The sequence below is a fragment of the Sebastes fasciatus genome, chromosome 22, assembly GCF_043250625.1.
Source record: "Sebastes fasciatus isolate fSebFas1 chromosome 22, fSebFas1.pri, whole genome shotgun sequence".
NCBI lineage: Eukaryota > Metazoa > Chordata > Actinopteri > Perciformes > Sebastidae > Sebastes > Sebastes fasciatus.
Window position 1 is genome coordinate 9,287,343 of NC_133816.1, and position 25,964 is coordinate 9,313,306.

At 40.9% G+C, this 25,964-nt stretch overlaps 1 protein-coding gene across 1 annotated transcript; it reads right to left on the bottom strand.

The window, feature by feature from the left end:
- Positions 1-4,526: 4,526 nt before the first annotated feature.
- On the bottom strand, positions 4,527-23,515 carry hdlbpb (high density lipoprotein binding protein b). The gene is made up of 28 exons (XM_074623071.1): positions 23,394-23,515; positions 20,947-21,026; positions 19,704-19,805; positions 19,252-19,403; positions 18,340-18,555; positions 16,976-17,182; positions 16,526-16,741; positions 14,855-15,061; positions 14,647-14,754; positions 14,301-14,405; positions 12,827-12,905; positions 12,191-12,330; positions 11,959-12,063; positions 11,735-11,848; positions 11,556-11,642; positions 11,262-11,393; positions 10,763-10,981; positions 10,403-10,624; positions 9,798-10,016; positions 9,520-9,661; positions 8,909-9,036; positions 8,708-8,812; positions 8,033-8,167; positions 7,711-7,854; positions 7,329-7,508; positions 7,049-7,165; positions 6,749-6,907; positions 4,527-5,881 (listed from the first exon to the last, which is right to left on the bottom strand). The coding sequence occupies exons 3-28, from the start codon at positions 19,777-19,779 to the stop codon at positions 5,789-5,791; spliced, it is 3,807 nt and encodes a 1,268-aa protein (XP_074479172.1). The 5' UTR covers positions 19,780-19,805; positions 20,947-21,026; positions 23,394-23,515; the 3' UTR covers positions 4,527-5,788.
- Between the last annotated feature and the right edge of the window lie 2,449 nt (positions 23,516-25,964).

The window sequence follows — 25,964 nt, forward strand, 5'->3', positions numbered from 1 at the left end:
ATGACTTTTCTACATACTATGACTCTTTTTTGACATACTATTTATAACTTCTTTCGACATACTATACCATGATTTTATTTTCAACATATTATATAATGACTTTTTTTTTTTGCTGATTATTGTTTTTCTCCTCTGTCATGACCACGCATGGGAGTCAGGAGCCACCTCAGCCTCTCTGCTTGTTTCATTGTTTTAAGGAGACCAGCATTATTACAATTTGTATATTTTAAGTGGATTTTACTCACCATGTGTTGGATGTCCCTGGATCTTGATCAGCATTTTGTCTCCCCTGTCTTTCATTCAAAGAGTTGCTGCCAGCTGGTTAGCTGTCTTCTGGCTAAAAACATTAGCTGGAGTTGAGGGCTGAGGATCCACCTGGTCGAGGTGTGACCACTTGAGGGACCTTGACATTGATGAAGTTCTCTGCAGAGATCTCCAGCATTAAGTCCATTGAAAGCGTCATCAATGATCCTCTCCAGCTCCCACGGTTGCAAGCTCCTGCAAACCAGATTGTCTTCCCACGATGCAGGCCATGAGGTTCCTCTGCTGCTCATCACCTGAAACCTGCACCTGGTGTGCGCTCATGTGGTGTCAACAACACGGATGACGTCACGGCCAAGCCCCCCTCTTAGGTCTGGCCAATCATCTCTAACTATTGTTATTTTAAATTATTTTATTACAACCTACAATTTGGATTTTCCTATTTTTGACAGAGACCTGACTTAAAGGTCTCATTTATAACATTTTTATGTAGAGGAATATTTGAAAAAATAAATAAATAATACATCCACAGAGTGTTTAAACCAGCAACCTTTACTATCAAAAGAGCCATTTTAGGCCAAAGAAATAATAAAATCCGTCTGCAGCTGCAAAACATGTGAGCATTGTAATGAATGTAGCACAGCCTATTATTAAGTCAAATGCAGTGAGGGGCCAAAGTGCAAATGAGAGGCAGGACATTGAAGAAACATCTCAGGAGATTTGGCTTTTCAGCAAATCCAGTGGTGCTTGTTCTGGAAATGTCTTTCAATTACTTTTTTTTGTTGTCGAATCTGTCCACGCATTATTAACTTCTCTATTTTCCTCTGAGACTATTCTTTTTTGGGGGGGATTTAGAATCCATAGCGAGCCTATTGAGCTATTGAGGTTCGGCAAAATTAAAGGATAAGGCACCAGGCCGTAGATGACGCATATTTTGGGTGACTGAAATTATAAAAAAAAAAAAATTATTCGGTGTATGGGCTACAGATTTTTACAACTGGAGAATGTAAGAATCACCGTAGACCTACAAGAATGATAAATGAAAATGTTAACAAAAATAACTGTTATTCATTTCGATTCTTTTTTTTTTTAAATCCATGGGGAGCCACTGGAGAGGAGCTTAACCGGAGCCGCAGCTTGCTGACCCCTGCTTTAGACAGTTGCCGAATAAAAGTATAGCTATTCCTGAAAAAAATTAAAATAAAATACTATGATTGTGAATTAATCATTTAAAAAATGTTGCTGGGTCCAAAATATTTTTTTTGTTTATCTCTGTGGAAGAAATTTGACGTTTGGTTCCCACTTCTAACGAGGCTTGTGTAAAGTAAAGTGACGGTGGTATCACGTGGTATTTCTGGGTCGTCAGTTAGTATGGGGAAAAAAAACTGATATATGGCTGAGATTGAGGGTAAGTGCCTGGCAATGACTTGTTGTGAAGTAAATGCAATGGAATGGTGGGAGGGAGAATGAGTCATCTAGTGGCTGAATGTTATCAATAGCACCTTTAAGTCTGGTGACATCAGTTCTTTCGCTGAGCTTTGTCCCACCAACTATATGTTTTATAATTCCCCCATGCAGGCTCACTGGTCCTGGAGGAGGCCTTGTTGTGGCTCTCAAAAAGCATTTAAAACTGTTGCCTCATCTCAGTGGAGAAACCTTCTAGCTCTTAAGTGCTGATGTCCAACGTCAATTGTGATACCCCTGTCTGATGTGTTGTTATTTATCGCCCCCATAAACCCAATTATAGCTTCTTATCTGATTTCTCAGATTTTATTTCATCTGTTGCTCTTAGCTATGACAAACTTTTATTGGTTGGAGGTTTTAATATTCATGTGGATGATTTTTAAGTATATGAGAATCTTTTGACCTGAAACAGGACATCCCACACATGAACAAGGGAGGCGAGAGCGAAAGGTTTTGTCTCTGATCACAAAACTAACGAAACCGCTCTGCTGAAAATCACTAAAGATATTCTTATGATTGCAGATTCTGGTCATCATTCCGTTTTAGTACTCTTATTGTTTTCTTATTCTTATTGTTAGACTATTTTAGTATTGTTAGACTTGTCTGACGCCTTTGACACTGTTAGTCTTACCATCGTGCTGGAAAGACTAAAGCACTTGGTCGGCATGGACATCACAGAGAGATCTTTCAGGTTGACTATTGATGATTTCGTCTCATCGTGGGCTCATGTTGTGTGGTGTCCCACAAGGCTCAATCCTTGGTCCCATTTTGTTCAGTCCGTATACGCTCCCCCTTGGTCATATTATTCGTCAGTTTAAGATTATTGCCTACCAGTGTAATGCGTTGTGCTTTGTACAGGCTGTTGTATAACAACTCATATCATCCTGATTTATAAAAAATAAAAATAAACTGACAGACAGTATGCACAGATGGATGTTTTTGTTTTTTTTGGTACGGGCTGTAAAACAAAAAGATGCCATGAAGAAAAGACAACCTACTGATGCTTTTGGTTCCTTTTTTTATTTAATTTTATTTAGAGTAGGAAAAAAAGTCCGGTCACTGACATGTTATTGCAGTGTTGCATACTTACTCAATCACACCTTTTCCAAAATGCTGTAGACTAATTGCTCATTAAGGCCAATAGTGGGTTTTTTCATAGCTTTTTACAGAAATAGTGGCTGCGTCAGAAGCAGCGCTGTCCTCCCATCTAAGAAAAGACAAACACATAAAGTAATCTAAAAATGCAGAGACTCAGCCAAGAGTTCAACAGCTAAAAATAAAAAATTACTAGTTTGCTGTCCCATAAACATAACTGTAATGATGCCATAATTGTAGCGAAGTACAGTGACGTACTACTGACGGACAGTGATCTGCTGTATGATCCTGTTGGGTTGCATAGTCGGTTTTATTTTATAATCTGTCCCCAGCTTTAAAGAGTCATTTCTGCACCAGCTTTGACTTTTAATTGGACCCTGAGTTTTCTTATTTTGTTCTTATGTCTAACTTAGAGCTGCCAATGTGGTCCCGAGCTCTTCCTGGCCCTCTTAAATAGTTTGACATTTTGAGAAATTCGCTTTCTTTCCAACAGGCAGATTATTAGATTGTGTTGAATCTCATTTGTTTAAATCTGCCCAGTAATTCTGCTGAAATAACTGCAGCACATACCTGTTCCCATTACCACAACTTGTCCCTTTTGTATGTCTGTTTGTATTTGTATTAAATGAATAAGATTTAACTGGTTAATTCGTTTTAGAGGTGTATGCATATTTGCTTCACTTTCCCCCCGGCTTCCAGTCTTTATGCTACACTAAGCTAATCACCTCCTGGCACTAGCTCTGTACCAACGACACAGTCTCACGGCAGTTCGTGAAATAGTCACGAAATGTAATCGATTTGATTCGTGTACATAGACACGAATTTCCCTTTTTTTTCTTTCGTGATGCTCAGAACGACTTTCAACAATTTTTTTGTGCGTTTTCCTACGTGTGTCCAGCGACACGTGTCGATTTCCGCTCCAGTCTTTTCAAAATAAAACAGGAATAGATCGACTTGGTTAGGTTTAGGCGACAAAACTACTTATTTAGGTTTAGGAAAAGATTGTGGTTTGGGTTAAAATAACAAGGGAAGTGCCGTAACTTAAGTACTGAAGTTACGTGACAAATAAATCAACGTTCACATGGGACTCGAACACAGGTCTTCTGGGCGAAAGCCCTGTGTTATTTGACCCACCAATCCACCTGACCTGCTCTCTACGCGACATTCGCTGCTCTCTATACTTCCCGGTTCACATTATGTGTATTATTCTTATCGTGTCTATGTAAACGAATCAATACATTCAATTTCTTGACTAGTTTACAAACTGCTGTGCGACTCAGCTGAGTTGAGTGTTAACAATCATCTCTTAATTTTATGGAAAGAAAGCGAGTAAGTGTATTCCCGAAAACTGTTAAACTATTCCTTTAAGACTCCAGGCACAAGGAAGCTTTGACGTAACTGATTGAAATCCGGGCCAATTGTACGGTTTAGCGACAGGACACATCGCTTTAAGTCTCTGGAAAAAGAAGGGGCAACAAAGGTTTCTGCTACAAAATACTACTAAATACATGTAAAGCACTTGAATGAGAAAACCAAAGTGCAGCTGTTGATACTGAGTTTGTTTTTGTGGGAGGGGAGGTCAGATTTTTAAGCAGCATCGTGTGCATGTTGACAGAAGATAAATCAAGTGTAAATGCTGAGCTGAGAGGGTAAAAACCTCTAAGTGAGCTCCGAGAAGAGAGACAAACGGACAAAGACGATGTAAAAGTTTGGTTCAGCTTCATTCAAATATACATCTTAACTTCCATGCGCACACATACATACATACATACATACATACATACATACATACAGTCTTCCAAATATGCCAACAACGAAAAAAATCCCACAAAGTTTTAAAAAAATAGCGAAAAGTTCTTTGTACACTTACACATAACAACTGTTAACATGTTTCCCCGAACCCTGACGTACGACATTCACTCCCAAACATAAGGTTGTAAGCATCGAGCTACAGTGAGTGCTTTTATAAAAAAAAACGCATGATCACAGTAGTTCAAATAAAATGGCTCAATTTCGAATAAATAAAACAGTGACAAAATGACCTTCAGTACAAACAATCGACTTCCACATCTTTTGATTTAAAAAGGAAAAGCTCCAGTGAGTTGACTACAGCAGCTGTTTTTTGCTCCCAGCTCCGACATAAATAAAAAGGGGGATCTACAAACACTTGTGGGTGAAAAACCTCTCCTGAACCCACCAACACACACACACACACACACACACACACACAGCTCATTGCCTCACCTGCTGCACCACATTACTGACTGGAAAGATGAGCCAACGAGAAACCTCTTTGTAAAAACCACAGGAAAAAGAACCGTAAAAGCTGTCATTGTTTACAAACTCTTCTTGCACAGTAAAACCGCTTTTTTTTTTTAGCTTAAAAATCCAAGATTTAGCTATCATTACTTGGATACACGACCACCACCTCCCTGAAAAGCTTCAGGATATTCCCCCAAGTGCTCTCTGACCCCTCTTCTCTGACTCAGCAGACTCTGGAGAGTTTAAACACGTCTGATGTACTGCAGTGAGTTTGATTTCTGAGGAGGAGTTTGGCAGTCAGAGGTGAAAAAAGGGGGACAGTCTTTGAAATATTTCAGCGAGACCGGCAGGGGGTTGGTGCAACCGAGAGGCAGAGCAGGACAGCAAGAACTACGAAGAGAGCACTCGATGTTCTTGTTTTTCTCTCTCAGGGGGGGAAGGAGGTTCTAAGAGGAGGTAAAAAAAGAAGGGATAGTTCTCCCAGAATTCATTGTGGCTGGTTGTGGGAGGATGGTACAAAGGGTTTACAGAGAAAGAGCGACAAAAGGGAGGCTAAAGAGAAGAGGAGGAGGAGGAGGAGGAGGAGAAGGAGGAGGAGGAGGAGGAGGAGGGAAGGCGAGCAGCAATTTGATTAGAGATTTCTTTCATCTCTCATCATCTACTTTACACAAGTTTTTTTTTTTGTTTTCCTCCAGATGAGCGGACTTCAGAACTTCTTGGGACCCCAGGCGGACGCTTGCTTCGGGGCCACGCCTGTCCCAAACGTGGGGAAATCCTCCGCGCTGCTCATGTCGGGAGCCTGGAACAAACATATGCTAAATGTTTGACACACTGCACTAATAAACCTGGATGCAATGCAAAACACTGTACAAAATATACAAGTAGATCTCTCTGAAAGTTGCAACACCCTTTTCCACAATTTAAAACTCCTTCTCTAACTCATCTGGATCTCCTCTTTTCAACTGATTAAGTTAACTTGTAACGCAAATTTGATTTAACGGCACTAATTTCGTTAACACATTAACGCAACTTGCGATTTCGGATGTTTTAGCGGGCTCAGTCTTCTGGCATCATATGAAACTATAAAACCTAAGGAATCAATCGGTACCAACCATGTCATACTAGCTTGATGCAAAGGAGGCTAAATAACGCTCCAAAAACTGGCATGGTCATTTTCAAAGGGGTCCCTTTGACCTCTGACCTCCAGATATGTGAATGAAAATGGGTTCTATGGGTACCCACGAGTCTCCCCTTTACAGACATGCCCACTTTATGATAATCACATGCAGTTTGGGGGCAAGTCATAGTCAAGTCAGCACACTGACACACTGACAGCTGTTGTTGCCTGTTGGGCTGCAGTTTGCCATGTTATGATTCAAGCTTTCTTTTACGCTAAATGCAGTACCTGTGAGGGTTTCTGGACAATATTTGTCATTAGAGTATTAAATACTTGACAAATCTCCCTTTAAGGTACATTTTGAACAGATAAAAAATGTGCGTTTACTTTGCGATTAACTATGGACAAACATGAGATCAATCACGATTTAATATTTTAATCGATTGACAGCCTTATTAAATACAGTAAAGGATCATTTTATTTCCCTTGGACCACTAGCCCTAATATCTCTACATTCATCAATGAGTGGAAGAAATGAGCATGTCCAACCTTGTTCCCTGCTGCGTTCCAGGGGGCGTCCCGCACCACAAAGCCCTTAGCCGGACCCCCGCTGCTATCATCACCTCCTCCTGCTCCCCCTCCCCCTCCGTAGCGAGAGGGAGGCTTCATGTAAGCTGCCAAAGTCTCCGTCTCCGTCACGCTGAGCATCTGAGAGCGGCGGAGAAAAGAGGGAGGGAGAGGAGAAGAAAATTGCTTTTCAAACTGCCTCGGCACCCAGCTTTAGTGCCAGGGAGAGAAACGCTGTACTTCTAAATAGTGCAGCGACTGCTACGGTCTTTGTGAACTCACATATTCCTCCTCCAGGTTGAGCAGGTGGTCGATGGCGTTGTCGACAGTCTCAGGAAGGCCCGTCACCGTCACTTTGTCGGGCTCGTCGGAGCCTGGCTGAGGGAACCGGATATCCACCTGAACAGGAGGAACAAGAGGAGGAAACAGGATTAAATAGAGTGGAGAACAACAACAGGTGAAGATCAAACAAGATATAATAATGCAAATGCAAAGATTTCTCCTCTGTATTCAGAGTCGAAATTAAACTAAGAACCGGTGTGTCAGATTTCAAACATCTAACCTTGAACTCCTCCATCAGCTTGCGGATGGCTTTGCCACGAGCGCCGATGATGCGAGCGTGGGTCCTCGGGTCCAGATGAACATCTTGGCTCACCATCTCCTGCAACTCGGCCACCAGCTGCTGGATGGCTTGACTCGCCTCCTCCACGTTACGCTCGTACCCCGAGATCACGATCAGATCCTTCGGAGGGGAAGCCAAGGATGGAAAAAAAATACAGGAACAGGATTAAATATGCGTGACTGATAGAGGTGAAAGGGACAGTTACATGTAAATAGAGGGTAAGACAGGAAGAAACAATTCGAATCGGACATGTGAGGAATGAGAAGTGTGTATTAAAAGCTCAAGTTAAAGTCAGTTCTAGAAGATAGAGGAGAAAACACACCTGCTGCTCGTCTCCTTTGTCGGGGAACTGGATGCTGACGTCGTGGTCCTTCCTGATCTGAGAGATGACCGCTCCTTTGCGGCCGATGATCTTGGGATGAAACTTTGGATCTACAGACATGGTCACCTTGAAACTGCGCAGGGCCTGAAAAGGAGACCTCAAACACTCAAATATCTTTACAATGTGATGATAAGATAACTATGTTGGAGAGGAAATATTGCTTTGTGTGTATGTGTGTGTGTGTGTGTGTGTGTGTGTGTGTGTGTGTGTGTGTGTGTGTGTGTGTGTGTGTGTGTGTGTGTGTGTGTGTGCGTGTGTATACCCTGTCTTCCTGCTCGGCCTGCAGTTCTTTGACCCTCTCATGCAGACCCAGTTTGGCTCGCTCCACGTTGGCCACCAGGCCCGTCACCTTGATCACATCCAGCTGCTTCTCTGGCTGTGGCACCCAGATGTTCACCTGCACATGCAAGACCACACATACACACACACACAACATGCCAACAGTTAATTAGAGATGACTTGCGTGTTTAAGGTAATCCCCCTTACCTACACACATACTTTTATATCAATGTAACTAATTAAATGAATCACAATAATTAAGCATGTTTAAAACAGCTAACAGCTTTAACCTTTTAAAAACAATGATCTCCTGCGGGTGGCCGCGGGACGCTCGTGATGACGTCATTATGTTACATTACGTGCAGCACAAAACGTGGTGACAACACACAGTGGCGCCAGATTATTGCCCCCGTAACGGCAGCAGGAGATCGTTGTTTGCAAGATCCTGTTCAAATTGATGTAAAATAAAAACCATAATATCTACAGCAATCATTCATTTTTCAGCGGGAAGCTGAGACTTCTGTCATCCACGTCACCAATGAAGGCACTCGTGGACCATTTCTATTGCAGAGTTCAAAGGGTTAAAACACAGACCGTTTTGACCTGCGGTATGAAAGGTCTCACGGCCAGAAGATGGCACCAGAGAGTATACGCTAACCTCGTACTCCTCCATCATCTTCCTGATCCCGCTGCCCTTCTGGCCGATGATGTAGCGATGCAGCTCGTAAGACACTTCGACGTCCTCCGTTATGGGCACCAGCGCCTGAGGGAGGAAAGCAGGAATATCATTGAGGACATGGACGACAGAGAGGAAGAACAGACAGCATCATGTCTGTAATTGAAGTAAAGCAGCGCCTACCAGCAGGGCGGCTTTAGCCTGTTCACACTTCTCTGCACGCCCGGCGATGGTGATGACGTCACCCTTGCGGGCGACAAACTCCGTCTCTGGACTGACCTCACCGTTTTCCTGTGGTGGAGCCTCCTGACCTGTAATGTCACCACAGATAATGCATTAAAAGCCAGGTTATGACTTGCCCGTTTCCTGTGTATATACATTTGGATGCAAATATATTGATTTTTATTTTTATTTTTATCTATTTATCTGATCTTATCTTATCTCTGTGCTCATCTCCTTTGGCCTTAATCTCATTTTATCTGCCTTGTTTGGTTTTAGTTTCTTTAATGAAGCACTTTGTAACATTGTTAACATTGTTATCATTAGATTTCCATTAGAGAAACACATTTTTTCCACATACTGCCACATAACAGATCAAGATATCACATATGAGCAGGGGAGGTCAACCTGCTAAACTGGCTGGTAGGACAGATAAACTTCAGTAACTTCATAATCCCTGTACTCAGAGAGCTCTATTTTCTTATTTTTCTGCTCTCTTCACGGTGGCAACATATTAACAACAGCATTAATATTGTAGCTTCAGGTACACTTCTCTCGTGTGTTATGTTCCTGACTTGCAGCGCTGTCGTCTCTCTCGGGGAACTTGATTTGGACCTCGTTCTCCCTGGTGATGTGCTGGATGCGGCAACCTTTAGGCCCCATGATGGCTCGGTGGTAGCGCTGAGGGATGGCCACCTCCACGCTCACCTGGGACTCCTGGGGGCAGAGAGGAGACAGCTGGGTAACAACGGCACCGACAGCAAACACAGAAACATCAGGAGCAGAATTGTTTTTTTTTTATTGACTTGAATTTCACTTCTTATTGTTTCTTAACTTCTCAAATGTCTCTTACCAGGTCCTCGATGATCTCCTGGATGCGTTTCTTGGCGGCCTCCACACAGTCCTTGGCTCCCTTCAGAGTGACCCGCTGACTGTTGGCTCCCGTACGAGGGAAACTCACGGCTACTCCGCCGTACTCCTCAGCCAGCTCCCGCAGCACCTGGCCTCTCCGACACACAAAGTGGCGGTGGTGGCGAACGTCTACTACCATGCTGTCCTCCACCACGTCGTCCTGGAGAGGGAGACAACAGGAACATAGTAAATGGAGAAAGGGGATAGCTCAGTTTATGACACCGAAGATTTGGAGAGGCTGGATTTTTACCATTTTGACCTCCACCTTTTTTTAAAAATTGAATCTGTTTTTTGGTGGATACATTAAAAAAAATCCTAATTTAGCACTTTGCTTTTGCTTAATTACTGTGCAAATACTTTGAAAAGAAAAGAACACCTGACAACCATATAAAAATTTTTTTACATTTATGCACTGTTAAAAAAGAAAATAAAAAAACTAGGCAGATAAATAAGAACAAAAAAATAAATAAAAAATACATTTAAATATGAATATAATATGAATATGTAATTTCAACATCAGATAAATGCTCTGTAGTAATTAATTACCAGGTTTTTGACGAGACCTTCCAGCTCCTTCTGGGCCTGACGAACGGCCTCCTCCTTCCCTACGATGGTGATCAGTTCCTGCTCGGTGTCATCCGGCGACGGGAAGATGATGCGGGCCCCCGTCTTGTCCCGCACACGGCGAATATTGGCCCCTCCACGGCCGATCAGGAATTTATGGTACTCTGGTTTGGCCTGAAGCTCAGCTGTGAAGTTGTTGACTTGCTGAAAAGAACAGAGGACAGGACAGCGATGTAAGTATTCGCCCTCACTTCCCCTCCTCTTAGCTCACTTCTGTCATTTTACGTCACCTCTTGTTCACTCTTTGTATCCATTGTTCAAACTTTTCTGTCTCTAACTCACCTTCTCCTCAGCCAGCTGCAGCAGCTGTTTCTTGGCCTTCTCCACCTCGCCGACGGGCCCTCTGATGGTGACCTTGTCCGAGCCGGAGCCCTCGGAGGGGAAATGGATGTGGACGCCGCCGCAGTCTTCCATGACGGAGCGCACGAGGCAGCCCTTTGCGCCGATCAGAGAGTTGTGCAGCTTGGCAGGGATGGCGACCTCCGCCTCCTTAATGTTGGCCTGAAGGGATGGAGAGAGAAATGAATGCCAAGGAGATATATTGAGCTACAGCTACAAAGGTCCCCAGCCAAATTCGAACCACGATGTTGCAGCTAACGGTTTTGTGTGTGGATGTGTGTGCCAGATTTGAAGAAATTCCCTCCAAGCGTTCCTGAGATATCGCGTTCACGAGAATGGTACATAAAAGGCATAAAAAGTAATTTTTGGGGGAGGACCATGAAGGAAAGTAAATACAAAAAGAGGCTGCAATAACTGTCAAAAGCAGTCTGACGTCTCTCACCAGTTCTCTCTGGATGGCGAGGATTCGTTCTCTGGCTGCCTCACAGTTGCTCTTCTTGCCTGTGATGACGATCATCTCGGAGTTACTGTTCTCCGTCGGCAGGTCGATCTTGGTGTTGGTCTCTTCACGGATCTGGTGGCATCAACAACATCTGTTATTTTGTGCCTTTTCCATAATGCAACATTTGCTCTGGTGACAGTATCCTAGGGCTGAAATCTGTATTTAAACAGCTTTCAATATTTACTCATTTCATGAGAGAAGTGATGATTTTCAAAGTGCACTTCAAATTCTCACCTTTTTGATGTTGGCGCCGCCCTTACCAATTATGTTTTTGTGAAACTGCTTAAAGATGGGAACGGAGAGCGAGAAGCTGTTCTCAATCTGGGAAAGAAAGAAAGGAAAGCTGCTGTGAAGTAAAGTCTAGAGAGACAGAGACAGATAAAGACACAGAGACAGAACACGGCGGGTCATACCAGTTCGGCGATGATTTTCTGGAGGAACTTTCCACATTTCTCCACCTCGTTCTTCGGCCCTCTCAGCTGGACAATGTCACTCTTCTGCGACGGGTCGGGGAAATTGATAATGACCTAGAAGCAGAACAAATAACACTCGTCACATTAAATTAGAACTGGATCCAAACTAATTATTTCACAATGACGAATGGGCGAGATGAAGTGCTGTCGGAGAAAACGTTCACCTCGGGGAACTTGTCTCGAACTTCTTTGATCTTTTCTCCCTTCTGGCCGATGATTGTCCGATGGAACTTCTGCTCCACGATCAGGTCTTTGGTGCGCTCGTTCTCCTGGAAATTGGAGACAAAGTGTGAGCAGGCCACTTTGGAGTCTGTGTACGGAGCATTTCTTTTTGGGGTTTATGCCGACCAGCAGAATGAATGAATGAACCAACCTAAACTTTGACCCCATTCTCACCATTCTCTGGACCATCTCAATGAGCTCTCTGCGTGCCAGCTGGACTCCTTTAGGGTCTCCCTCGATCCGGACCAGACCACTTCGTTCAGAGTCCTGGGGGATTCGTACGGACACTTTGTACTGCTCCTTGATCCGATTGACTGGATGGTGTGACAGAACGGTGAAACAATTAAGAGAGAGATGGTTGCATTTTCAAAGATGGATCAGAAGTTTTTTACCCAAAACAGCACATTGGCTGTGCTCAGCTTGAGTTTTTATTTTGGAAAAAAAGCATCAAACTGTTCACACCCATCCTGCATCATAATCCATTTCTCTGCTTTACACTCTGACAACTGGTCTCTACATGAATTGAGGCCGATCACAGCTACTATGAAGCTCCACGACGGCTGATAATACAAACCTTTTACAGCTACCTTTCAAGCCCTTCAATTTATTTATTTATTTATTAATTTGCACAAGATCTGACGATTCTGACTAAAAGAGTAAAAACAAAAAAAGTGGCTTAATTTACTGAGTCAGCGTTTTTTAATAAAAAATGAAATGGCTGGTCCCACTGGCATTTGAACTCTAAACCCCAGCAGTGTTGATGGGACAGTTTTTTTTCTGTTGAGATCAGCAGAACAGAAGTGTACTCACTGTTGGCTCCGTTCTTTCCGATGAGGTGCCTGTGGAAACGCTGATCTATGATGACTTCGGTGTAGTCCATCCTCACCAGCTGGACGCAGAGGGGCAGAGGGAAGATTTGTCACTGGATTTGTTCCCTGAGCTACAGCACTGAACCCCTTCAAATCTGGATCTGCTGTGTCTCTTTCTCTGTATCCCTCAGCTTTCCAGGTGTCTTTATTCTGAGAGTGAATAGGAGTGAACTTCCAACAACAATGCTGCATGTCATTCTGGGTAGGAATGTTACAATTACCTTGAGATGTATTAAATAAGAAATAATATCGGGAGCATTTGACGGTGTTATGACCATTTTTACTAATGCAATTAGTGATGAAGACCGCTCCTCTTATTGTAAAAGATATTCCATGTAGGGCTGCAACTTCAAAATGCTTCTTTTGTCTGACCAACAGTTCAAAACAATATTACGTTTAAAGACATTAAGTTTACCGTGCACACAAATATTCCACTATTTTTACGAATATGACAATATTCTGAATTTGATACGCGTCATGTAAACAGCATATTCCTTTTGTATGTTCTGAATTAGGCTCTTATTCCGAAGGGAGCATTTTCCGATTAAGACATGTGGGATATGTCGATATTATTCAGGTTTTAGGAGCATCCTTTGGAAATATACAGCGCATTCAAAATATGCGTCTCAGTTGAGGTTTTTAAAGCTGTTTGCAGCACGAGGCCTCTCGCCTGTTTACAACCAGCTCTGTGCGTTGTACGCAAAAGCAACTATCAGACAGTTTGCAGAGTTGCATGCCCAAAGGAAAAGCCCACATTTCTGGTCAGAAGGAGAAACATATCTAGTTTTAAACATTATGAAAGACTTGGATATTAACAGGTTTTTGGATAAGCGCAAATAACGCACCAAAAGGTCAAGGTGGTTGAAGGAATGAAAGAGGGAGGCTGTTTTCCCGCGGTCAAACAAGTCCGTAATCAGAGTATGCACAGCTGCATGTAAACGGGAATATTAGTGGAATATTAATTTTCATCAGACATGAAAACAGCTTAGTAGGAATATTGTCTTTTTGGAATAAGGGCAAAAAAAAACCTGAATATTGCATGTAAACATAGTCAATGATATAAAACACAGAAAAGCAGTAAATCCTTACATTTGAACAGCTGGAGACATATGGTGTTGGTATTTTTGCTTGAAAAATTACTTTTAACTGATCAATTGACGAATCGATTAGTTGACTAATCGTTTTAGCTCTAATCCCACAAATGGAATTTGTGTTAACTACAGATGTTAAAACTATTACATCACTATTCTTACCTTGTTAGATTGATCACCTCACATTTATAAATAGAAAAATCTGTTTTAAAATATTTTGTTGTAAAAGGCTCATGATTTTTAGTTCTGTGAGTATGTGTGTGTGTGTGTATGTGTGTGTGTGTGTGTGTGTGTGTGTGTGTGTGTGTGTGTGTGTGTGCTCACCAGGTCCTTGATGATCTCTTGTATCTGGGCCTGAGCCTGTTCCACCTCCGCTGTTGGTCCCTCCAGACTGATGCGCTCCTCGCCGTCCGTGAACTCTATGTGAACCTACACACAAACACACAAATCAAGATGAAGTGTTGATTCGCCCCTAGTGTCAGTGACCTAGTAAATAAGACACATCACAGTCCATGTTATAAGTGTCCGCTGCCATGCTGCAGAATCTTCCCTCCTTCTTCACCTCCTACATGATTGATAATAATCATTGTTCAAACTACTCTTGTCATATTGTAGGAGCAGATTGTGTGTTTTATCTCTGGTTTCTATCTCCGATCATCTCTCTCCTTACCCGCGGTAGCTGCTGTGTGATCCGCCCGATGTTCTGTCCTTTCTTGCCGATGATGAAGCGATGCAGCCAGGCCGGAGCGGTCACCTCCACCACCATCGCACTCTTTGCCTGCGCAGGGACAAAAGGCTTACAACTTAAAAACCAACAATCCAACGATAAATAACTGCTTGTAAATTAAAGCTGCACTAACATGCCCTCTCCTCCTCACCTTTGCGTACACCTGTGTGAGCGCCGGTCCCAGCTTGTCGGGCTCCCCCCTGAGGATGATGGTCTCTGAGCTGGAGTCCAGCAGAGGCATCTCCACAGACACCCCCGTGGTCTCCAGGATCTCCTGCAGCGTGTTGCCCTTTGGACCTATAATGTACTTATGCTGAGACTTCTTCACCTCCACGGAGATGGTGGTGGTCTTCCTCTTCTGCGGGTAGAGGATTAGAAGTGATTGGCACGGAGAAGAAAAAAGGCGGTGAAAGGAAGGACAGCGCGGGGAAATTGAGGAGCTCAGTGAGGGATGGATGGGAACACAACAGGAGGCAGAAAGAGGAATGACAGGCAGGAAGCAGGAAGGACAGAGCAGATGAAAGTTGGAAAAAGGAGGACTGAGCGACAGTGAGACAAGAGGAAATAAGCTGGCAAGAGGTGAGCAGAGAGGGAGAAGAGAGTGATTGAAAGCCAGAGAGAATATATTTGTTTTTGCCTCTCATGCATATGCACTAAATGACATTAGCATTCTCATCCTGTTGTTCTCTGGTGAAATCCAATTTTCTCTCCACATTATCTCCGGCCTGCGTATCGCCAGCACTCGTCCGGCACACACACACTTCCTCTCCACGTTTCATCCATCCATCTTTTATAGTTTCTTGTGTGTGGTAGAAACAATAATAAAACCTCCTCATTACAAACTGCACCAAACATGGTTACTACAGATGAGGTTTAAGATCCAGGCGGCAGAGTGAATAAGTGGTTAAAGTGAGACTGTGATGAAAACAGAGAACCACAAAGTTTAATATCTGCGATCACGTGTGTCGTGCCATAAAGCCCTAAATTAAACCCCAATCTGCTCGCTCACAGCAAGTCATTCTGGGTAAGTTTAGTACACACTAAAAGTTGGCATAAATTACTGAACAATTCACAAAAATGTCTGAATGATCCAAGAACGAGAGCTGGCAGGAATGTAAACAAACTAGTGAGGCTTGTTTGTGATCCGATTTTCATGTTTTGTTCCTTGTCTTGCTTTTGTGTTCCTCGCGATGCTTGCATTTGAAATCCTTAGGTTTTCTAGATTCATATGATACCAGTATCTTTACTCTAGCTTTAAGACTGAGCCCTACAACCTCTGAAAGATTGTTAAGAGGTTAATAGTTTAAAGATTGATAACGATTGATGTCCGTGTATCGATACAATATTGCCAAGCAAAATATCATGACACTACGCTGTACCGATTTTTTCACCCAACCCTATTTGATAGCAGCAAAAAAGAATGAGAAAATGTGAAATAACAGCTAAAGGTCATTAAGACTGCAAATGATTAATCAACTATTGACTTCATTTTCAATTCAGATGACTCAAAATAGAATTGTATATAAGGGTTTTCAAAGGCTATAAGTTTTTTTGCCATTAATAGACAGTTGAAAGTAGAGATAGAGACAGACTATATCATTAGTCCACCAGGCACTCAAATAAATTGCAGATAGATTAAAGACTTCTTTGTACATATGGAGATAAAAGCTCAGTTATTTAAGCCACTAATGGCTTTAAAAAGATTAAATTAAACATTACAAATCAATTCTAAAGTCAGTCAGGAGCCAGGGTGAGTTAGAGTAAGAACGGGGTTATATGAGTCCTATGGTTGCTAGAAACTGTTCGTTTTGAAAGAACGCACCTTGTCGTCGTAGATGGCTCGGATGCGGCTGAGCGCCAGGGCAACGGCCTCCTTCTCCCCGGTGATGACGATCTCGTCCTTGGGCAGGCTGGGTGGGGGGATGCTGATGCGAGCGCCCGTCTCCTGGCTCAGCTCCTGCACCAGCCGGTTGTGAGCACCGGCGATGAAGGGGTGGAAGGCCTTCTCCAGGGACAGACGCTCCACTGCACGCTTGTCCTGGTGAGCAGGAGTAAATAGTGACGGCCATGATTAGAGAGGCAATAAAGTACAGTATCAAAACAAAATTCAGCAGCGACAATTTTAGTCTTCAAATCTTAATGGCCGGCTCACAGCCAATTAAAATACTTGATTAACGTATCATGAGCGTATATTTACTCATTAGTCCATTTCAAGGCCATTTAACCTTCAACTATACTAGGATCACATCACAAACTGAACCCCGCAGCTCACCTGTTCAGCCGAGATCAGAAGTATTTCATGGCGAGCCTTCTCGATGCCTTCCTTGGTGCCGGTGATGCGGATGTTGGCGCTGGGGTCGTCAGGACGTGGAATAGCGATCTTGGTGGCGGTCTTCAGCTCCAGCTCCTGCAGCTTCTCTCCGTTCTTACCGATGACAAAACGATGGTGCTCCTTGGGGATGGCGACCGTAGCCGAGGCCTGGGGGAGTTTCAGGGAGGAGGTGAGAGAAGATTTGCATTGTTACACATTGGAAAACGGCAGTAAATCATTATATCAGGAAACATTATCATGCCTGAACTAACTTCATTAGCATTATATAAAGTTCTCTTAGGAGTTAAGGATAAGACATATTCATAAAAATACAATATTGTTGATGTAGCAGCTGTGGTTTCACATTTATATAATATTAGAATATTAGTTTTCTCACATTTCTAGTTGACCAAGGACAGTAATTAACAGTAACAATGGAATATGTGGGTTTTCAGCAGGTAAAAAAAAAAAGAAAAAAGGTTCGACCTTGCGAAGAGTACAGAGTGTTTTTCTGCACTCTTGTATCAATAACTGCAGCTCAGCTATACAGGTGGACCTCGGTGCACCAATTGAAGTGGAAATCAGCATGTTTACTGCTGAAGCCCTGAAAGGCCACCCTCGGGAGCTGACGGTCATTTTTCAGCTCAACTTTTTGTCCTAAAACCGGCCTGCCTGCACTGATAGGATTCTTCAAGCTGCAGCTAGAACTAACTATCCTATATCATTTTGTGAGGATGTAAAAAGAGCAAATGCCAATAAAAGAAACAGATCGTCACAGTAAAACCCCTCTGATCCCATTCATCAGTTTAAGTGATGTGAGTCGTTGTTCTTCCTCAAAGAAACATCTGTTAGTCGGGGGCATTTTTCCAATGGTATTCACTATCAAGACAAAAACCCCTTTCACTTAAAAATAGAATTGGTGAGGGAACAAAATACAGGAATGCATAATCACTAAAAACACAAATTATTCAACAGCAGCACACAATATGCTTGCACCGATATATTGTCGCACAATGTGTAAAAATGATAAAGAAGTTACGAGAGGCATTTTTAAATTGGCAACATGACAGTAATTTAACTCATGACTGTCTACAACTGTGCAACAAAGATTACAAATTAATTTTATTCTGCATCTTTAGAACATTTACTGCATTATTGGTAATATAACTTGACGAACGCATTCATGCTGTTGAGTAATACTTCCAAGGTTTCTGCTTATTTAGCCAAAGAAAGAAAGCATTTTCAATCGATCTAGTCAAGAAAACCCCCCCGCCATGCACTCTGTATCCCACATTTATGAGCTCAAACAACTGCGGTGAACTTACCTGCGTCTGCAGGCGAGCCACGATTTCCTTGCGAGCCTTCATGACAGAGTCCAGTTTGCCGGTTACCATGATGGACAGGCCCTGGTCTTTGGCCAGGGACAGCTCAATGTGGGCCCCCGTCCGCTGCATGATGTCCAAGCACACTTTGGCCTCCTCGCCTTCCCCGAACTGGCTGTTGTCCTTGTAGCGACGCTCCTCCAGGGGCACATGGAACACCTACACACAAAGCGGGTTAGAGGGGAGGAGGCGGGGGAGGTTCAAATTTCAGTCAACGTGTCTCATTTGCTTATCTCCCATAACTGGTGCATCTTATCGACCGCTAATGTGGCTCGGGGCAAAATTTAGTTACGCTCAGAAAGATATCTAAAGAGCAGATGAATGAACGACAGACATCAAAATATAGTATTTCATTTTTTTTTGCATTAATGAATGTTGTTGTTAAAGTCAAAACAGTTTGCAAATTAGACCCTGAGTGTTTCCAATAACTCATAACATGTGTATTAGGGCTGCAACTAAGTATTATTTTTCATTATTGATTAATCTGTTGATTATTTTTTGCGATTAATCTATTAGTTGTTTGGTCTATGAAATGTCAGAAAATGGTGAAAAACGTGTTTCCCAAAGTCTAAGATGACGTCCTCAAATGTCTTGTTTTGTCCACAACTCAAAGATATTCAGCTTACTGTCATAGAGGAGTAAAGGAACCAGAAAATATTCACATATAAGAAGCTGGATTCAGAGAATTTTTACTTTTTTATATTTAAAAAATGACTCAAACCGATTAATCGATTATCAAAACAGTTGGAGATTAATTTAATAGTAGACAACTAATCGATTAATTGTTGCAGCTCTAATATGTATGTGTCTACTTGTGTATATTCTGTTTATGTATGTAGTCAGTGGCTGCCTGACCTGGGTGATGACAGAGGCTTTGATGGGCCTGATCCTGCTCCCCCACGCAGAAACCGGCTCCCCGGCCTTTTCCCCTGGGGCCCCCTTCTCCGGCAGCGGAGGGAAGGCCTCCAGGTAGGTGGGGATGTAGGCCTCATCCTCCGGGACGCAGCCTGGTCCAGAGAGACAAAGATAAATAAGGCAACGAGAATTAAGGTAAGGATGGAGGAAGAAAACAGAATGCATGTCTGGATGGATAGAGGAGGATTATTAAAGTTAAGGAGAGATAATATGGACGGGTAGTTAATACGTACACTGAGAAGAGGAATACTGAAAAATCACATGTACGGTACAAGAATAGTGGGAATGCACAGCAAAGAGAAGTAGGAGAAAATCTAAATATGTTCACCTGATCTCTTAGGGTAATAAGAGGCTAACTAGCTTGGCATTCTGACAAAACAGGCGGACGTTACCTGTAATCTCCTGGTCCTTGAGGCCACTGCGATGCTCCGCAAAGCTCTCCGGGGTCAACACTGCCACTGAGCTCATGGTTCAAGACTTATTCCGCTATTCCACTAAGACAGAGAGGTGGGGAAGGATAATAAGAATAAATCAAACCCTAGAATCTCTGGAGGAGGAAATTAGTTGCTGTATCAGCATGAAATGTCATCATGAAGTACTAACTGGACGATCCAACAGCATCAGAAGTACAGAAGCCTGTTTCAAACCTCTTACATTGTTCTTCTTCCCTCCCTCGATTGCTCTCTAGCATTGCTTTCCACAACCCCCAGAAGATTGAGGCTGCCCCCAAAAGGTTTGCTTCGCGGCACCGATGCTGCACGTTACACCTGAGATACTCCAATTAACACTTTACAAGCCTCAGAAAAACACACGGTCGGTGCCACAAAGCCTCAGGGACAGGGTTATCACAAGTCAGACACTAAGAGCTGTCTTAGTCTAAAAACAACTGCTGCTGGCATTCCTTGTGATCCAGAATCACAGGATCTTGTCAGCAGTGGGTCTTCCCTGAGCATTTTTAAAATCCAAAGACTACAAATCCTTGAACTGCTCCTCTGACTGTGCATGTTAGAGCATCTTTGTAAACACAGAGACAGTGATTTAGGGAGGATATTGCATTTTTATGGCTGGCGCAGCAATAAAATAAAAATCATTAAAATGCTGAAAACCACACATTTACAAGAACCTCATAAAAATAGTTTTCTAATTAAAGGAAATCACATTTTGTCTTTTACATCTCTTACTTTTCCTCTTACCTTTAAGATAAAGTCAAGATCCGAAATAACGGTTGAGATGTATTAGATTATGGGATTTAATAACCAAGATGTTTTTCTCACTCATGAACAGGCATGCAAATCCATCCCCTGTGATGCTTCTGGTTGAACACAACAGCGACTTTGTGTTATTATCTAATATCCGTGACATGCTCCAGTAGGATTATTTCTCCTGAAATGTTACTGTGTGCTCCAAGAGTGTATTCAGATCATCTCAAATCTGCCCCTGCTGGTAAAGACATTGCTAACCCCGTCTAATAGCCAAGAAAAGTAACTACACCAAAAAAGTACAAGATGCATCTCACGGAGTAAGAAGCAAGTCTTGTTGGAAATATAGCAGGATACAGTACACTAAGTTAAAGCTGTGGAATAACTGATCAAACAGAAGTAACTCAACTGTACTTTGGTAGAAACCCAGGCTTACCTGCAAAAGGTCAATTGCCAGAGAGTCCGTCCAGTTAGCTGCTACCGAAGGCGCTTCAGTGTGAGTGTGTGTTTCAGCTCCTAGGTGCACAGGAGGAGAAAAAAAAAGAGACTGAAAGTGAACACTGTAAATCAAAAAGCTATACAGCACGGAGGCTGGGTTAATACTGTGAACACCCACACTGCACTGCACCTTACAATGTCTGGATCTGATTCACTCTCCTCCTTTCTCCTCCCCTCCCCTCTCCACATCTCTCTGCTCATCTTCCCTCCTTTATAGTTTCGCAAATTCAATGGACCAGGAAATCAGGAGTGAATATAACAACCCAATGTGAGTCTGTACTGTACTTGGTATACAAAAAACATGATTATCTTTTTTTTCTCTCACTAGTTTTTTAAGTCCAGCCCATGACGTCTTACATTGGGTACACAAGTGGGGGAAATAACGTAACCCAACAGCAGCCCAACGCATGCTGTACAGTAGGGCTGTCCAGAATACGAAATCGAATAGTGACTTGGAGGCCGTGGCAACTGTCGAAGCGTCAAAGCATTCAGGTCAGTCCTACTGTGCAGCCCAGGATTGTTCAACTTTGTTTCAAATCTTTAAATTGTAGTGGAGATCCAAAAGCTTTCAAAGATACCAAACATGCCAGGCTAAAGTTTCAGAAAATGTGTATAAAATGATGAACAAAAAAATTTGGAATATTTCAATTTTAATAGACGGACAGTGAGTTTAAATATTTCACTCAGTGAAAACATCTTGCAGCTTCAGTAAAGAGCTGAAACAAGCTGTTTGAGAAAATTATACACTGTCAAACAGTATTGAAGATAATTTTAATAACATTAAAGCTATTTAAGGGGAAACAAGGAGGATAACTTTAGTTAAGGGAAGTGGTGGAATGCAACTAAGTACATTTACTGAAGTACTGTGCATGTATTTCCATCTTAAGTTATTTCTATCTACAGTTATTTGACAGCAATAGTTGCAGAAATAAAGTAAATATAATGAGCCTGTGAAATTTGATGCATCTTTACATCATTATTAAACTACTACAACAGCAAATACAGCAGCAAGCTCCACATATTACAGTAAAAGGCTAGTTATACATTAATGCAGCAATATAAGTTATGCAATTATAACGTAATGCAACTGACGGATCATCACATAATAAGTATACTTTTACTTCTTTATGTATATTTTACTATTAATGCTTATAAGGAGCACCATCGCAGGTAAAATATGGCACTTTAGACAGACATGGTTGGGTGGTGTATGTATACAAGATCTGTAAATTATGTGGTGTATGTTTGTTGCAAAGTGTCAATAAAAATATGATTAAAATTATGTTTATTTTACTATTAAAGCTTATATACAATTAGACAACAACTGCACATTTGAATTGTTTTATTTTAACATTATTGCTCCTTTTACTCCAGTAAATGCAGACAATAGTTCCACCAACCATTTGTTATAAGGGGTTAAATAAGAAACTACTGTGCAATATATCCTTGATGCAATATACACCTCAAGTGCAACTACCTTTGTTTACATTTTATTCATTACATCTACCTTACCTATTTTACAAGTGCAATTACCTCTGCAATTATAACGTAATGCAACTGACAGACCATCACATAATAAGTACTTTTACTTCTTTATGTATATTTTACTCTATCTACAGTCATTTGACAGCAATAGTTGCAGAAATAAAGAAAGTAAAACTATAATGAGCCTGAGAAATTTGATGCATCTTTACATCATTATTAAACTACTAAATACAGTAGCAAGCTCCAAATATTACAGTAAAAGGCTAGTTACACATTAATGCAGCAATAATAATAATAATGCAACTGACAGATCATCACATAATAAATTCTTTATGTATATTTTACTATTATTAATACTTACATACAATTACACAACAAGTGCACATTTCAGTTGTTTTATTTGAACATTATTGCTCCTTTTACTCCAGTAAATGCAGACAACAGTTCCACCACTATGTGTTAAGGGGTTAAATAAGAAACTGCTGCTGTAAATCTCCCATTGTGGCTCAAGCACCTGCTAACACCTTGTTAGCTAATACTGAAATACAAGAACTAGAAATGAAATGAAAGCAACAAAGAGGAACTGGGCTCTCTGCAACACAGTTTAACACTAAGTTAGCAGCAGCTTTGACTCTGAACAGCACAGTGACAGAGTTATGTAGAGATAAATAAGAGATAAAGACGGTGGAGTTAATCCAGCCTTGCTAGCATGATGCTAAGCTAAAGGCTTTACTGCTAGCTTGATGAGGATGCTCTGCTCTGCATGGCTGGTCCGTTATCTTCTGTTAACCTCTACTAAAGGGCTGTCTATCTACCTGGCTTTCTACCTAACATTCACACCACATGACTGCACACACACTGTGTTCACATTGAGATGTATATAATAAAGATAATGCCTACCTTTGAGAGAGAGAAAGTGTAGCAGAGAGGGTGTGTGTTGTGTCTGACAGGTGATGGTGTAAACACAGTGGTGATTGGTCCGGCAGCATTTCCTCTGCTCGGCGGAGGGATACCAAGCGTTGCACTGCGACACACACACAGAGTATAAAGGAAAAATGCCGCAGTATCTTTACGCCCGACAGACAGGAGCATCCAAGTTAAATAGATCCGGAGTGATTTTAGTCTTACTCTGCTTTACTCTTGCTGTTATATTCAGATGTAAAAAAGAGTCAGATGTGGTAATTGATTATTGAAAGAATGTAATGAAGTTATCATCCCTCTGCAACTTCTTTTTGTCCATCAAAACTGACCGGGTCTACTTATTCATAATGGTGTGTGTGCTCTACAGGAGTCACAGCATCATACTTTTCTGAAGTTATATGCAGCCTAAATATTATGGATCCCAATTTCTTTTTTCCCTTTTTTCAAGGTTGTTTGCATATATGCAATTTACAGTTCGTAATTAAAATAGTTTATAAACCAATTTTTAAGTAGATGAGCTTATACAAAGTCATTAAGTACACTAGAGAGAGAAAACAACTTCAACATTCAAAATTGAAATAAAATTAAGAAAATAAATAAATAATAATAATAATAATAATAATAATAATAATAATAATAATAATAATAATAATAATAGTATAGAGTTAAAAAAAAAAAGGGAACCCAATTTCACCAGGAAAGGAAAACTTATTAAAATTAAAAAAAATTAAAATGATAAGAAATAAAAAATATGGTAAGTAATGGTCATGGTAAGTCAAAAATTATGAGATAGTAAGTCAAAATTTCTTAGTCTTAGTCTGAGTTACTAATCAAAATTATGAGATTCTAAATTGAAATTATGAGATAGAAAGTTCAGTTTAGGATGACTAAATAAAAATTATGAGATAGTAATTCAAATTTTTGATTTTCTAAGTCAAATTCTTGAGATACTAAGTTAAAATTATGAGATAACTCAAAAGTTTGAGTTACTAAGTAAAAGTTATGAGATACATTATAAATCAAGATTTTTACTTATGAAGTCAAAATGATGAGATATTAAGTAGAAACTAATGAGATAGTAAGTTAAAAGGATGCACCGATACCAAAACTGGATCGTATATCGGGCCGATATGACTCAAATAGCTGGATCGGGTTTTGGTGATAAGGTGCCGATCTATTCAATTCAATTCAATTCTTCGTTATATATTATATACGTTATATACTAGAATTTGAATTCCTTTTTAAGTTTTGGCCAATTTGTTGTTGCATTAAAAAGGTTTACATTTGAATTATAATTTCTGTTAATTTTGAAGATATTTTTGACCAAGTTGTTGGTGTACGACTTATTATTTTAATAATAAATAACAATTCAATAAATTCACAAAAATCTGTGTTTATTTGTTACATTTTGTTATACAAAGTGAGGAAAGCAATGTTTTAAGTCAAGCCTGATGTTGCCCTACACATAAAAGAATGATCCCAATCACTTCCACACAGTGAGACGTGCAGATTATTAATTAAACACTGGTATCGGATCGGTATTCGGTATCAGCCGATACCCAAAGCCCAGGTATCGCTATCGGGACTGAAAAAATTTAATTGGTGCATCCCTAGAGTTAAAGTTTGTATTACTAAATTAAAATGTTTAAATAGTAAGCCACATTTTTTAAATAGTAAACACAAATAAGATACTACAATATACTAAATTTAAAGTGCGTACTTTTGGGGTGTTGTGTTTTATTTTTCATCTATTTTTTTATTTTCCTGGCAGAAATGGTGTTCTATAAGATACTGATTTGTAGAACTATGAAACTTATGCCACCATTTACAGCCCAAGATATTTTTTTTAGATTGCTCGTGTGGCAGTGAAAACAATAAAACATCTAAAATAAACTGTAATATCTGAAGAATCCAGGACAGTTCACAACTGTTCCGATGTAAGGCACTAGGTGGAAGTAGGATACAAAGGTAAAATACAGAGGTGAGGGGAGGGACAAACACCTCCCCTCTGTGCACCTGTAATAACCTGTAATCTACCACAAAGAGTTGTTATATACTTTATCACATGACATCTATTTACAGGAAGTGGTCACCACAGCATAATATTATGTTGGTGGTAAAAAAAAAAAGTAGGCTAATGATTATTATTATTATTTAATAAGTGTTATATCTCAGTTTGAAACAGCAACTTTTTCACTGTTTATTACTAAAACAGACTTTACTGTAAGAAAAAAACAAAAATAAAACATAATATAATTCTTTTGCACTACCAACCACAAAATAAACAATATTTAGAGGTCTATTATAGTTTCTGGGATGTCAGTAGATTGTAAAACCAAAGATGCATGAAGTCTACAATAAGCACCCCGGAAGTGCCAGAATTAAGACATTTTGGGCTTCAAAATAAGAGTGCTAAAATAAAATCATAAACGCTAAATCATTAAACAAGATTTCCAGTTGAGATTATAGTCTACAAATATGTTATCATACAAGAGTAAAAAGGTAAATCATGCAAGAATAAAACAAATGACAAATAGATCAGAAGCTTTT